The following is a 16,320-nucleotide window of genomic DNA, read 5'->3' on the forward strand; positions in this document are numbered from 1 at the left end:
CCTTGCAGAAGAGCAAGAGACTGCATAGGCAAGGCTAGCCACAGACACTGCGGATCCCCAAGAAGCGTCGCTTAGGAAACAGGTCTTCTCCCCCAGAGAGCCTGTTTAACTGCCCATCTCCAAAACCCCGCTCCCACCACAGGGCGCGTCCTGCCGCCCTCCCACCCCAGCCAGGCCCCCAGCTGCCCCCCGCGCCTGGCTGGGGAGAGCCCGCTCTGCCGCGCCAGCTGCACGCTGACATCCTGAGCCCAAGCTAAGTAAGCTGCAGACAGAGACAAAAAAGCAAGAGCAATGAAGGTTTCTCACGCGTGCTACAGCCTCTGAAGCGTAGTTCCTGGAAAGCACTCCCAGCCTGGGAGATGAGCCAGTCGGATAGGCCAGACCTGCCGAACCTCACGCGCTTGTTCTGCCTGAGCTGACATCTCAGGCTGCGTGGAGAGCGTACGTACGACTTTGGCTCCGGTTTTGGAAGACATTAGAGACATTTCATTAGGGATCAGTAATTCCATCCATGTAGATTTCATAGATCTTTCCAGCTTCGGCATGTTTTACAATTCTAAATTCATCCACTTACCCCTCCTTCCTCAGAGCATCCTTAGCCATGGTAGATTTACTACTGTGCAGACACCTTCTGCCTACCGTAAATGGGATATAAAGCTATCAGACTGCAGGATGGCTTCCGCACTGTACGTGCATAACACAAGCACACAAAGCAATTTGCTCTTCAAACTGGTAAGAATTTAAGAGAGATTAGGGGGCGATTTTATCTTAGGTTCCCTTCCCCCAGCACGTACACGTTCTGCCCTCCATTTTGCAAAACAGTGAACTGCTCCCACACCGGTTGTGACAAGACGATGCCCAAAGATTTCTCATAGTCTATCACCATGAGACAGATTTAAGATTTAGCACATTTACAGCTTAAGAATAACCATATTCTTAAGTTATTCATAAGAATAACCAAAAAGGCTAAAGCAAAACCCAGACCCTTCTTCTCTCCATTGTGAAAATAAGGCTCAAAAATGACCAAGTAGCTTAATGGGTTGAGCCACGTTCACCTGCGCTAGGATAACACCACACACACATAAGCACAAGCAAGGCTGTGCTTAAGCCAAGACCTTTTACCTTCCGTTCATCATAAGCTAATTGTACAAATACTGTTTGCTTTGGCTGATGTAAGACACTGTCCCTGCCAGGGCCATCACCACGCCAGTCTCCTCTGGGTGCCAACTGCGTATTCCTGCCCCTTCCTCCATTCTGCTGACGGTACAACAGCAGCTTCTGACCTATTAAAAAAAAACCTCTTTCTCGGTTACGTTTCAGATGGGCCAGCGTGCTGATGATGTGAGGAAGCCGGCAGAAAGGAAGGTCATGGCACAGCTCAGGTAGGCCAGCCTCTACACAGCATTTTGGTGCTTATTTGGCATAACAGTTCAGTAACAGGATTCCAGGCACCACTTCAATAGGAGCAGATTTCTACTTGATCAACTTCAGTTGAACATTGAATCGTATGAGAGCTGTATATCCATGCCAAGAGTGGATGTTGCAGTCACTGAGCTGCTGAGCCCTAACCGGACGGCACTAGGGCTCTACACTGCTACACAGCTTATTCTCTCAAATGCAGAGATAAAGTGGGTAATGTTACTTCCACCTATAAACCAGCAAAATTTGAAATTCAATCACTTCCCTGACTTAAGCAGTTGCACTCATAAAAGCCCAGCTATGATAGTCAACAGAATAGGAGGTTTTAACTTCCGGAGGTTTGTGAAATAAATGCGTATTAGAAAAACTTAAAACTTCACAAAATCTTTGTTTCTAAAGAAGCCTTAGGATCAAAATGCAATGAGTCAGTTTCCGTGACAATAAGTAATCTCTGGATACTCAACTGCGTGTAATCTTCCATATTCACTCTCCTCATGCCCAAGAGGAAACGAAACAATTTGTTCAACATGAACATTGGTGCAGCCATCATCGAACATCACTTCGTATTGGGAAAAACTAGCACAAGGGGGGACACTGCCCAATTTTCTTGTGTGAACAAATAAATCCCCGATTTCTGCCAAAGCTGAGGTGGTCCTGAAGAGCCACACCAGGATCATGGCAATATTGCTGACAAATTTCCATGCATTTTTTACACGTTAAGTAATAGAAAACTGAGTTCCAAGGGCAGAACAGCATGCTCCATGCTGACGTGAAAATTTGTTGTCTTCCACTGCTTGTAGTCTGTGTCACCACCAAAGCCTAGCATTTAACTGACATGCCAAGCTTTTCTAACACAGAGAAACCTGCAGTGCCCAGTGTACGCTGGTATTCCTGTCTTGCCGTACTCTGTTGAGCAGACAGTAGAGGGGAAATAAAGCAGCAAGCAGCCTAACCTATCCAGAAGCTTACAGAACATCCAGCCTGAAGAATAATACTGCAATACTTCCCAAGATGCTTATAAAAACCAGTAATTGTTAATACTTCCATGCTTACATCCATTGTTAAACTTGACCGGATATAGCTGAATGAGACAACCCACACCCCACCCCACCCCACCCCCCAAAAAAAAAAAAAGGAAAAAAAAAAAGGGTTTCAAGTATTTGCAAAATAGATCTTTTACTTAGAGGGAGGATATCCCAGAAGCTCTTCTTTCCTAGAGGCATGACCAGGATAACCTCCAAAACCAGCCAAAGCCAAAAATAATCCCAGGATATCTCCGGATTCAAGAGCCACGCAACCAGAACACTAACCCAAACTTTAAAATCCACATTTAAGACCAAGTCAAGACCTTATCTAATAATTTGAGGAAACCACTAATGAAGATAACCTCTAGTAAACAAAACATCACATCAGCTTTTTTTGTTTGTTTTAAAAAGGTCAGCCAGTCATAGTTACCTAATAGAGACAGACATTGCTGCTTTCAGAGCTATAGTATAGGTATTCTTGCTGCTGCTACATGGCCTTAGGTGATGGTTACAACAGCTGTGCTGAACAGCAAAGCAAAGCTTTTTTTCCCCAAAATTAGAAATATACAATTTCCAAAAATGGGAGCGAAAGACAAAAGGTAATGAAAAATACTGCTGAAGAAAGGTTTAATTAAAAAAAATCAGGAATTCAACAGTGCCTAAATCTTTATTTTTCATAACCTACATATTTTTTTCAAATTAGACAGTTTTACATTTTATGACACAAAAGGAAACTTAAATTACTGATAGTTTACATGTAAGCTTGATTCCAGTCTTAATGGAAGAAGAACAAAAACAAAAACCCTCAAGAAGGCTCCCATATTACACATCTATTTCATGAATTGGCAGCTGTTAGGTCTCCTTAGAAATCTTCGATTGTCTGCTGCTATTAGTGTAATAGGTTACAAAGCACATAAAAATCCCTACCTGTAGCTAGCTGAAGGAGATACAGAGATAGGTATGCACCATTACAGTCAGCTGTTGCTCCTGATACACTGCACCACACTCAGACAAGGGCCTTTCGATGCCAGCTGCTGAAGTCTTTGAAGGATAATGCAGCAACATAAAAAATTTGCCACTGTTCACAGATTTCTAAGTGGCAAATGACAGTGTCATGGTGGGGGACTGACCTGAAACAACATTAAGTTTTAAGAGCAACCTTTGTTTTTTTAAATTCCTGGAAGAAGAGTCTCAGATCCCATTTTGACTTGTTTTCAAAATGAAAAGCACACAGTCCTACAAGGTAAAATGCCAATTTTAATTACTGTATCCCTGAACCTTTAACTCAGCTACTGCTTTCGGGAGGTTTTTCATTTTAAAAGCCACATTTTAATCTCTCTATGTATCGTAGCAACAGTCTGCATGCAACTTCACAACTCTACTCCGAAAACTCCATTTTGTCGCTGAGTGGGGAAAAAGAAAAAAAAAAATCTCAAAGGAAAATGCAGTAAGGATAAGTTGTATATTACACAGCTTTTTGGTGTGTCACTTTTTTCTTTTTAAAAAAAAGCTATAAAAACCACATCAGAGGAAGGTTTAAACTTTCGATGCAACAGCCTGTTGCTGGGTAAGCAGTAATTACAGTGTATTGACCTAGCACAAATGGCAGCAGAATACATTAGAACAGCACAACACATCCCGCTGGTCTCAATATATTACCTCGGGTACCAGTTGAGTATTATGACTAGCTGTACACAGTCGCTGTAAGGAACCACTGGTGATTGTTTGCAGCTGGTAAGCCTTTCACTTGCAGCAGACAAACAAAATGAATCATACAGCTGGCCTAAACCATACACAACTCTAGCTACCATTTTCACTGCCACTGGGGAAAGGAGAAGCATATTCAAAATCCAATGACAGACCTAGTTGAGCAGTTTTGGTGATGTTGTCAGAGTCCTATCTCCCCCCACAGCATTCACAAAGAGCGCTTTTTAAACAAGAAGAATCAACAGATTCCAGCGTGCCCTATCTTGACCAATTCTGCAGCATACAACGGGCTGGATTTAAAAGGTCAACTAGTTACCAATTGATGCTTGCAATAGGAAATTTATCAGGAGTCAACTTCTAGTTACTTTACAGTTCTATGAATCATACACTAAGGAAAGCACTGATATTCTTCAAAGCAGACAAGTAAGCTTCAGTGTATATTTTTGTAGCAGTCTAAAGTTTTTTTCCAATTAAATTTGATTTTATTAATGACTTAAAATTACAGTTTGACTGCTGAAATTCACTATTTACATTGCAGAACACTTTTGAATTGGTTAAATCACTTGTTTTTAGAGAGACTTAGGAAAACATTTGAGGGCTTTCAAATAAGACTTTCGTTCCATTTCCCTTTTGCAGTGAAGAGGCAGAGTCAGTTCAGCACACCAGAATAAAATAAGAAAAAGAAAAAACAACAAATTAAAGTAATATTCAAACCACAACATTTAGTTTATCTACATCCAGCTCAACAGCAACATTTATAATATCAATAATTTTTATCAGATTTTTTCTTTAGGGTACCTTTTTTATATGTTCTGATTATTTACAACTGTACAAGCAAAGCACACACTTCCAAGTGCACATATTTAATACAGTATTGACTATTTGCATTTACAGGTTTTTCAACAATCTGAAAAAGATCAACTGTTTAAGATCTTTAAGGTATATTACAAAAACTGCTGCTAGTTCCTGTACTACAGTATGTTTACCCAGTAAGACCAGTGACAATAGATACATACTGTAACTGAGTAATTCTGTATTCCACTCATGCTAACCCTCCACGGGGTCAGACCTCATTAACTCTAAGCTGTCTTGTACAAAAGTTAAGGCAAAGTCATTTTCAAGTTTAAATAAAATTCAAGTCTTTAAATATTGGATGGAAATAATTCTTTAAAAAAATCAGTTGTTTAAATAAACATTTTTGTGGAATAAACTGTACTGTCATAGTCAGCAGGAATGAGTTTTGTCTGAACTTCCTGCAGTTTAAACACTTAAAGAAAAACTTTAGGCATTTTAAAACAAAAATAATTTATATTCAACTTTATTAGAAACTTGCTAATTTAGTGCATCCTTGTCCTTCAGAAAGCGCATCACTTCTAAAGTAAATAAGTGTGAGAAACCTCATCCCAGAGGTAAATATCAGGGATCTCTTCCTCCACCACACAAAACAAACACCATTATCTCACGTCTTGAAAAAATTTAAATCCGTATGCCAATGCTTGTAGTCACAGGAAGACGTCAACACAAGGTTGACTAAGATATGAACTCTTTCAAAGAGCACTTGGGGCAGAGTTTAAAAAAAAAAAAAAAGAAAGTCTACACAGAGCACAGGGGTAACCAGAACATACAGCGCTGACTCAGTTAACTCCCTTACAAGCACAGGGAAGCTAAGGTTATCACAAGAAGGCTACAGTGCTTTCTCCTGATAACATCCACTAACAGGCTTCACCACCATAGAAGCTCACAGACTTAATTCTTTCTATTCACAATGTGCTTTGTATTTGCAAATTATAACATCAGTTTTATTCTGGAGTGAGAAGATGGTTACTTGCTTGCAGTAAGTCAAAAAAGGAAATATTTTAGAAAGACTGCTATGGTGCTCCGCAGGATTCATTTTGTGTGTGCAAAATGTCAAAAAAAGATTAAATTTTTAAAAACGCTAGAAACAACTACTTGTTTAACCTAAAAGTGCAAGTTCATTTGCTGACACTTAGTACAGCAGCCCAATAAAAAAAAAAAATCTTCAAGGTCACATACTAATTCGTAAAATAGATCTACTTCCTTGCACTCTACACACTAGCTGCCGTTATCAGTCTTTTGGACACTTTAGATATGTACTTGCAGACCAGTTTATTAAAAATATTGCAGCAGCACATTTCTGCTTAACAGTTTAGAAAAAACTCACTATACAGAGCTTGCACTCACACAGCCACAGAGAGGCTTAATAAAAAGTTGATTTTTTTAAAGACATATTTTACATCTTGAAAAAAAATAATCACACTAAGCTTCACCTCCAATTAAGCACCAACCTAAATGTAAGGTTTAGAACAACTATCCAGAAATATCCAGAAAAATAGAATGTTTGTTCAAGAGGGGAAAAAGTATTTCACAGAAAAATAACTTGCAGGCATTATTATATGCCTAGTATCACTGCAAGCTCCTAACCAGCAACTCATTCTCAGGTATCTTCGTGGGAACATGGGTTTAATTTGTGGGAAGCAGACCTCTTTTCAAATCCCTCCCAGGTGTTAGTTTCACTGAGGAGATTTTGGAGGGGTATTCTGTTCTTTATTTAAGCGTTTGCCAACGGCTGGAGGGGACGATCTGCGTCCTGACTGTCTCCTCTGGTCTTTGGGTTGTCCAGGATGTGACTTTGCAGGAGGAGGTTCCCTGTTTTTCTCTATTGTTTCTGTGGGCTTTCTTTCTTCTTTCCCACATGCTACAGTGTTTGGCTTCTGTTCTTTCTGGGGTTGCAATGTAGGAGGATCCTTAGTTGTTCTCTGGCAAATTTCTGCATAACTAGGTTTTCGCAGTTCCTGTGAAATTGAAAGCAAACAGGACAGAGTTAAACAAAGCATCCTGAGGAAAAAATAATTTACTTTTATGAACAAAAAAGGTAAAGTCTTTGTCCCAAAAGACTGCTGCACTAAAATATGCAGATGAGGCCTTGAATATCAAGTTTACAGAAGCTGTACAGACAGTAAGATTCAAGACAAGGTAAAATGCAAAACAGGATGCCAGAAGAATGGGGTACTGTGATAGGACAAAATACTTTCGATTCAAGCAAACTCTGAAACAGCTGAAAGACGATGAATACTCTGGTTTAAATATCAACGTATGTATTAATGCTTCTACCTCAAGGATACTACCAAGCAGAGAATTCAGCTAAAGAGCTATCATTTGCAAAGTTCTCTTGAACACTTTCACGCCGTTAATTGCATAATTGTATCGTGCGAGTAATCATGAGGCCACCGACATGCAAATTTAAGGATGCTGGGCTCACATGATCAAGCAACACTGGGTAGCAATGGAAGCAATATTCTGTTAAATGCATCAAACTGGATCATTAAGAGAAAGTGAAGTAATAAGGTCACTTACTGTGGCAGCCCCATTGACTTGTACCGATTTACATGCAGTACTGAGTGTGGAAGAAGAAAGCCTTTCTGTACTCTGTGTGTCTCTCTGCTGTTTATCCACAACCTTGGAGTCCCTGTAAGCATCCAGCAGGAGGCAAGGCTCATGAGAAGTGAAACTTCAGGACAGATGAATGATCTAATAATGGGTCTAAAACTTTATTTGTCTATGACTATAAGAAGTTATAGCTATAATTTGCCTAGCACATTATGACTAGCATTGCATTTAAAAATGCTATCAAATATTAAAAAAAAAAAATATTCCTGTGGAACTTGACGCTACCCGTAATTTGTGACATTCTGGTAGCATTTGGTTATTTAGTTATCTTACTCCTGTTACTCAAACACCTCAATTTGATTTGCAGGTTCCAAATAAAGTCTTACTGAAAACTTCCTTTATTGTATGGACAACAGTACTGCCCACAGGATCATGGGTTTACTCTCTATGCTTCAAAGCTATCTAAATACAAGAGTAAGGTATTCATTAAACTTTTAAATACTTGAAGAGACTAAAACACAACACTAAACTTTTGTCTGCTGAATGACTATTATGACTGAATCACTATTATGATATTGTTCAGAAATTAAGCTTTACTGCCTTTACTACAATATACGACAAAATATTATTTCTTTAATTAATTAAGATTTTAATAGCTATTTACAGTGTTCCACCTAGCCTTCTGATGAGAAAAAATGCAAACGTGATTCAGAGCAGAATAATTATAGCCATGTAATTAAGTGCTTACTCAGAAGACTGGGATGGCGAAGGAGACCTTTCAAACGTCCTGGGCAACGTAGAAGAAACTGGCAACAACGGCTCTCGGGGAATTCCCGATGGAATAGTGTTTGTACTTGCATCCACATTAATGTTCTGAAGGAGGAAAAAGACATAGAAGGGCAATCACAATATCCAATTAATATGGTTTTCCTGAAAATTAACACAATCAGGAAACAGTTTACAAGTTGATTTATAAGGGTAAATTAACTAGTTTAATTTACCCTTATAGTTAATTTATAGGAAGATACAGATGGATGCAATATATGTATTGCAACAAGTTTTTTTCCTTTACAATTATTTAGAAACACAGACAAAATCAATCACACACTGTGGCTCTTTCCCAAAAAGTTGGAAGCTTAGTTCCCTTTGGGACATATCTGGATGACAAAAATCACTTCTTTCAACGCGGGAATTTTGCACCTGCTGGTGACAAAGTAGGCTTTGTGCCTGTTCACATAACCACAGTTAGCCTATTAAGACAAGTCTCCTAGAGTTATGCACTAAGAACTGTCTTCTTCAAAGCTCTAACTCTGCATCATCCCAATAGCTGGTACTAAAAAACCCTAACCTTAAAAAAAAAAGGAAGTTTTTGCAAACTAGGATATGACCATCATTTAAAAGTCCCTTTCTTATGCTATAGCGTGATTTGCTGCCAAGCAAAAGAGGCTTTTTCCATAGCCCTCAAAAGATTCTGCTATTGCCAAGTGACACTGTGCTTCCAGATAAAGGCCAAATAGGTTCAAGATGTACGCATGAACTTAAATTGTCACAAAATAAGAAAGAGAAAGAAGACTTTGTATCTTGAAAAACGTATTTGTGACATTTGTAACCATTCTGTTTGTTTTAAAAAGTGCTGTGTTCTTCATATTGCTTCTGACCTGTCTCACTCTAGAACCAGGACAGATTCTGGTAAGCAGAAGGGAGAGCAATGGGAGAACACAAGCACAGAAGGAACAAGAGAGCCACCCCCTTCCCCCAGCCCAGCCACCATTCAAAGGTCGTAAAACATGAGACTCCTGTGGTCACTGTTAGAAAGGAAAATGGTATTTGATGACACTGTTTTAAATCAGGCAGCATGGATTATTGCAGTAGATCCAAGCCTAGTTTTACTCATAGTAAAACCATAAAAGGTGGATGTTTAGAAATAAAAGAACAGCTTCTATAGTTTTACTCACTGTAATAGTGTGTGCGCAAAGGCTTGGAATTGCAAGTTGCTGAGCATTCTGGCCCAAGTTCATCAAAACTTGTAGGTACATGGTTAAGCGTGAATAGCTTCAAGTCAAGCAGACGTGCAAGTGCTGTTCCTAGGCAAAAACACTCAGGCCCTGATCTGACAGTGCTGCAGTTTCCTAGTTCGAAAATGTGGGATGACTAACACCTGCCATTCCCCAGAGCTACATCTAGAAGAGCACCACAAAGCAAAGAGCATAAAGATATGATGCTTGGATAACAACTGTTGGAAATTATACAACCTGAGTTCAGTCAGCTTTTGTACACTGGACTTGCCCATCTATAAAACAAGAGTAGCACTGTGTAACTCTACTTCAGCACTTCATAACTGTACATAAGGTGACATGAAAAAAACCATTGAGATCAAGGTGAAAAGCAGCCTGTATACATTGGCAAGATTCTAACGTTAACTCAAACACCTCCGTAGCAGAACACAATCGCTCTTTGGAACTAGTTGTTGTTATCTTATTCTCCGTATTAACGCCAACAAGGAAAGACAGTGCAATCCCTTTCTTCCACACAATGGTACAGACTAACTCATGCAAGCCGGAAAAAGAAATTGGGAAATCAAAGGAAGCTTTTTAATGCAACAGTGCATTGCACTATCATAAAACCTCAGTGCCTGACTGATACTAAGACTGCCTCTACAGGGGAGAAGTGTAAGTTCTTTACAATAAATACAGTGCAAAGTAAGTACTAGATTTGTAATGGGAAGAGCAATGGCTTTTCAGCTGCAGTATCAATAGAAAGTGCTGGAATTATATTTAAAACCTGAAATACGATAGTCAAAAAACACTTCAGAAATAATCGAGGTAAAATACTTTAAAAATAGAAAGATCTTGGCCAAGAACAGACTACAATCTGGAGGACTGGTTGACAGCAAGTTAAACACTGCTCTTATCATGGCACTGTCCCGCACATTCCTCCTAAATGCAACCCTGGAACATAGTTGTCCCTATTATCACTTGCAGAAGACAGAATAGATGGCTTGTCTGAGCAATCATCTCTTGGGGTGCAGGCTGCCCTGCTGCTTCCTCTTTCCTTTAGGAACAAATACCCTCCCTACCCACCCCTGATACATGGGCACCAAAGAAAACACTTCTGCAATAGACTGGTTTTAGAGACAGAACACAAGAGAGAGATTCTGGTGTTTCATCAGGTTGTTTTGCACTGCTATATCCAGGGGTTAACTTCTTCAGTTGTGGTACAGCTAGAAAAACACAAGTTAAATTAGAGCTAGCAAAAAAAGCCAATATAGACTCCCATAGCCTAGACTTTCCATAGTGCGCAAGGTTATACGAGTCTTGATGGAGGAGAACATACTGTCACTCACAGATGGCATGGTAGAAACAGTTCTAAGAATGAAATCTATGAACAGCTCCTGAACATTAATTTTCAACTGCATCTCTACATCTAGAAAGCAGTGGTTGCCAAGTCATTCTGGTATATTTTTATCTTTCCAAGCAATATGACAAGACAACACTGAGATCCACCTGGTTTTGGTAACAGTTCTTGTTCCGCTATGATGCCTAGTGTACTGAGATTATGTAGGCAGCTTCTTTATATTTCAGTGCTTAAAAGTTTGTCTCTGTCACTTTAAAGTGTTTTATATACAACTCAGAAGTCTGACTTTCAAACAGGAGGAAAATTTATCACCTATATTTCACCTGAGTCTATCAAAAAGCCTGAGGCAATTATGAACAGCAAAGATATTTTATAATCTTTGCTATTAACCTCTACTTATACTGGTGCTCGTATTCCACACCATTTCAAAGAGAATACCCAACAAATTCTAAGATATAAGTGAAGAAGGCAGCAGCACATCATTTGACAGCTGTTTTTTAAAAGCATTTCTTATGACCCATGTAAAACCACAAGTTTTTTCTATGTATAAGCCACCAAATCTGAAACCAAGAGGTATGCAATTCTTTGTTTTCCCAACAAAAATGAACACTGGCTACTCACTCTTTCTTTTGACGTTCCTATTACCACACTGGACAGTCTGTTTTCAAAAAGGTCTTCGGTCTTTAAATTGCCAGCAGCCCCGGGTAATGGAGGAAAGCTAGATAAACCCAATTCAAAGCTAGGAGATGGAGGTTTTGGGGGTGGTGGCGACTGCGTTTGGCCTCTCTGGAATAGAAATAACACGTTGAGGTTACTGCACTGGATGACAGAAAAGAAAGACATGGGACTCTAAACTGTATTTTGCATTTGATTTATATCTGTGAAGCCCTAGAGAGGCCTCCCACATCCCGCTATCCAAGAAAACCACACAGTACCGAGGAATAGATGCTTTCCTTTTCCACTGTTGTCCTTAAAATATTTAACTATTATTTAAATGGGATGGCATAAGCATCCTTAAAAATTTCATATGCATAAGCTTTAATGATACTGTATAGTAAGAAAAGTCTTCTCACTGACGCTTCCTTCAGGATGGACACTTACACTGACATAGAAAGGAAAAACAGACTGGTTTAGGTATCGTGATATAGTGAAAATATAAAGCCCATTTACGTGCTGTTGGTAACATCCTAAATAAAAGACAGGAGTCAATAAGAATCTTTTATCATATTCATATATATAAAGAAATAGCAAGACAGCATGCCTTGCATGTAGTGCAGACAACAGCAATTTTCATCTAATTAATATGAATTTATATGGTCACTTCATAAAAATGCAAAGATAAATGTCAAAACTATTTTTGAAACAGGGAGAAATTTTCTAACTAAATCTGAGAAGAAAAACAATGTCGCAGGCAAAAAAAAAAAAATCAATTGGCTAATGCAACTATTTGCACTACAAACAGCAGTTCATGAGTTAAGAGTACCACAGTTTAAGATCACTTGTGAGGACCGCTTGTAAAGTGCATTTGTAAAGCTAAATTCTATTTACACTGAAAAAATAAAATTCTTTTTGTAATATGCTGTAACTGAAGTTACCCATTAACTTCATCTACATCATGTAAACAAAGAAGTAACTGTTTCATGACTGTGCTCAGGCCTGTGCTAAGATGACCTCTGCTGCAGAATACCAAATGCAAAGCAATCTTTGAGACGATTCCTATTTTGAAAAGGAAAATATTTATGGGTATATAGCCAAGATGGTCGGAATGTGAGAATAATGCTTCTGGAGGGAAAGGTGTTGCATTACTTACTGTTTTTTTCCCCTTTCCTTCTCATGAAGAGCAATAGATACAAAACTACCCTCGAGGTCTTTTCACAAACTATGTCAAAAGAAGTGTGCATTGAGAGGGAAGTAGGGAAAGAATAAATACAGAGGCAAGAACAACTGTAACTCCTAGGACTGCTACTGACCCAGCATTACCCCCCAGAACACAGTGTGAGTGCTACAGCAATGGAGGCTGCAAACCTCCAAAAATAGAAGTCAGATGACCTGTCAAAGGGTCATAGAGACTACACTTATCCAGCTCAAACTGCAAAAGGAACAACTATTTTTTTTTTTTTTTTAGAACAGTTCAAATCACAGCACTTAGTTTTCTTAAAGGGGACTGAAGTCCTGCAATAGATAATGCTTTTATATTTTATACAAACATTTTAAGCTATACTGATGAGTCCTAAAAAACCCAACATATTAAGAGACAAGTAGCATTAAATTAGTGAGACCAGGGAGAACTTCAATGGATTTTAAGCTGCCAACTGCATAAAATCTCTCAAGTCAACTTGTTATGACAAGTTGAGTAATTGGCTTACGTCTATAGCCTCAGATACAATCTGATCAAAAAGGTTCATGCTCTCATGCAAGCATGCATACTCTATTATTTTTCCTTTAAAAAAAAAAAAAAAAAAAAATCGAAAGAAGTAATCACTGCATTCAAATGCTATTTGAATGCAGTGATGTCCTACGTGCACCATCTAATCACTACAGCATCACACAAGAAATGGGATCCTGTATTCAATTATTTCCACAGTCTAAAGGGGTCAAATTTTAATCTTTCACTTCAGAGTATGCTCCTTCCCAGTGTACACAGTTGCGGGTGTGCAGCAGCTCTCGCCTCTGTTCAACTTGCATCACTGGACAGTACAGACTAAAGATTCATGGGCCAGAAGAGACTAGAAGGAACCTGGCTGCACAGGCTGCAATTAAAGCCTGGTGCTGAGAGAAGGGAACTGTGGGTCTCCAAAGAAGTCACGTCTACCAGTTTTACAAAGTTAAAAATAACCTTTAAAGTCAGCTGAGTCAGAAGAGCCTCTCTGCTCAGTAAGAGTGTCCAAGGTAACCCTTTCACTCCAGCCACTCACTCACACGCCTAACCTGTACCACTTCCTTATTCTTTCAAAGACAGAAAAAAATGTTGATGGGAAAATGTCTACAAATTCAAGCAGCTTTGAAAGGGCAAAAGAAAGAAGTATTGAGAATCCTACATGTAACCTGATCTCACTGAGCTTTGAGAAGTTTGACAAGAACTAAAAGCAACCAAAGGGAAGGAACCACTTGTCATTTTATGCTTTCCAAACCTTGATGTTCCCTTATCCAAGTCTCCTAAGGCTACTCAACAGCAGGAGCCACAAATACACAAATGCAACAACTCCAGACCTTTAAGAAAGTGTTATGGCTCATGCAGCAGGGTTACTTTGCAATTGTAACATGAATACGGGAATAATCCAGTTCAACTTCATGAACATGCCACGTGTGGCAAAAGTGAATTGCAGAGAAGCGTCTGGTTTTAGCAAATCAAACCTTAAGTCCTACAAAAAAATTACTTTTTTTTCTTCTACACAATGTCTAGTCCAGCCTTTTCAAGTACCAAGGCTATTTAGGTATTCACCTTGAATTAAAGTTTACCAAAACTGTAATATTTCAATAGTGTTAGTATACCCTTACCAAGTGGTACTTGGAGAGGCATTTAAGATACAGAGCTGACCACTTAATAACTAACATTCTAGCTACACATTATGACACATGGATCTGTAAAATGTTCTTCAACACCTACATGAACAATAATCAGGTATCAAGTGTTTTGAACTTTAGCTTAGCTATTTAGCTCTCCCTGAACATGAACACTGGCATGCTGACAAAGTAACACTAAGACGGAAATTTTTTGCTACTATAAAAGATTAATTTTAACTTTTTCCTGACTTCTGCATTAACGGACAATCTTCTCTGATACCCAAATGCAGTAAACTCATGTGACTCTGATAAGCTGCTGTCTTCAGTCAACTGTGACATACAATTGCTTGTGCAATAACTTCCACCTGCTACTCCACATAATATGCATATTATTGCCTTGTTACCCTACTTTTATTATAGATGAATATGATCATGAACACTCACTGTAAACTTGTCCTCCCTTTTCTTTCGGTAGCCATATGAGTTTTTCCTAAGGGAAAGAAAGCAGTTATCAGAACTTTGCCTATAAATGAATGTAAGGCAGTTGGTGAAAACAGGAGAAATTAATTCAAATTGCTATTTCATCCATCTTCATTCTAGACAGGTTATTAAAAAAAATGTTTTACGGAAAAATTTCTAGCAAGCTCTCATTAAAATAAAGGTACGGATGTTATACAAGTCATCAAAAGAATACACCGGTTACAAATAATTCCTGCGTTAAAAGCATCTCAGTGCCAATTACATATAAAGCTTGGACAAAATCTTTCAATATCCAAAATAAAAGGGTTTATTCTTTTTTTTTTTTTTTTTTTGATACCTATATAACTTTTGAAATATGGCTAACTCTTTTCAATTCAGGTAAAGCCCCTCCAAAGCATTTCCAGTGCTCCTCCCCCAGCCCTGCTTCAGGTAAAGCCCCTCCATGCAGCAGTTTAAAATTTGCAATGCATTCTAACTCGGTTTCAATATATTTTCTAAGTTTTCTGTTTGACTTTTAATATTCTAAATGTATTAAATACCGAAACATCAGAATATAAATCTAGGTACTGACTGCTCCTGTACATTTTTGTAGTCTATAGTTTGAGCAATCGTGTTTCCTATGTCCTTAATCACACTTTCATCCACTAGTTACAACACAATTTGGCAAATTAGATTTAGAAAAGTATTACAATCCTTGCACAAAATCCCCACTTAATTTTTGCAATGATACAAGTCTAATATAGGATCATCTGCAAAAGACTCGAGTTATCTTCCAATTCAGTAAGTCACTCAAAATGGGATTTACTTGGAGACACAAACACAGCCATCGTTAAACAAAGCTGTACAGTACTTTTATAAAGCACTTATTAGAACTGTACCATATTTAAAAAATTCCAAAATAAGCCTGCTAAATTCTCACATTAATATTGGTGCCACCAATTTTCAGCTTCCCAGGTGCTTGGGTGTTTTGTTTGTTTGTTTGTTTGTTTGTTTTTAAACTGTGTAACAATGGTTTTCCTAGTTGCATGTAATCCTTTTTCCTCTCTCCATACCAACCCATCATCTTTGTTGTTGTAAATGTCTAATTTGGGAAAAATTCTGATCTTTCAACTTAAAAAATTAACAATAAGCACTGCTAGTACAGGTTCAGGTGCACAATCTACACTGCTGAACAATGAAATGGGAAGAACTGCTTCATTTAAGTCAAATAATACGCAAAAAACTTTCTTACAACAGATGAAGAAAGGATAGAGGATTAGATCTTATGGCTGTAAGTTGTTCATCAGTTGCCGTTAATCATTTTCATTTGGTAGGAAAGTATGCAAGTCCACTTTGCATTTATTCTATATTTAGCACTTTCTCTGAAGTACTTTCCAAGATTTTAGCTTTGAGGAGAGACGGTCTTAGTTTAAAATAGGAATGA

General features: G+C 38.4%; 1 protein-coding gene across 3 annotated transcripts in view; it reads right to left on the reverse strand.

Moving 5' to 3' along the window:
- Window positions 1-3,092: 3,092 nt before the first annotated feature.
- LOC142405293 (la-related protein 4B-like) overlaps window positions 3,093-16,320 on the reverse strand; it is a 57,363-nt gene continuing 44,135 nt past the window's right edge. For all 3 annotated transcript variants that reach the window (XM_075492415.1, XM_075492414.1, XM_075492416.1), the window contains exons 13-17: window positions 14,862-14,907; window positions 11,535-11,699; window positions 8,308-8,432; window positions 7,527-7,638; window positions 3,093-6,964 (exon numbers count right to left, since the gene is read on the reverse strand). In XM_075492415.1, the coding sequence (XP_075348530.1) occupies window positions 6,683-6,964; window positions 7,527-7,638; window positions 8,308-8,432; window positions 11,535-11,699; window positions 14,862-14,907 (730 nt within the window). In that variant the 3' untranslated portion in view covers window positions 3,093-6,682. The remainder of the gene's footprint in view (window positions 6,965-7,526; window positions 7,639-8,307; window positions 8,433-11,534; window positions 11,700-14,861; window positions 14,908-16,320) is intronic.

This window comes from Mycteria americana, chromosome 2 (assembly GCF_035582795.1).
Source record: "Mycteria americana isolate JAX WOST 10 ecotype Jacksonville Zoo and Gardens chromosome 2, USCA_MyAme_1.0, whole genome shotgun sequence".
Taxonomy (NCBI): Eukaryota; Metazoa; Chordata; class Aves; order Ciconiiformes; family Ciconiidae; genus Mycteria; species Mycteria americana.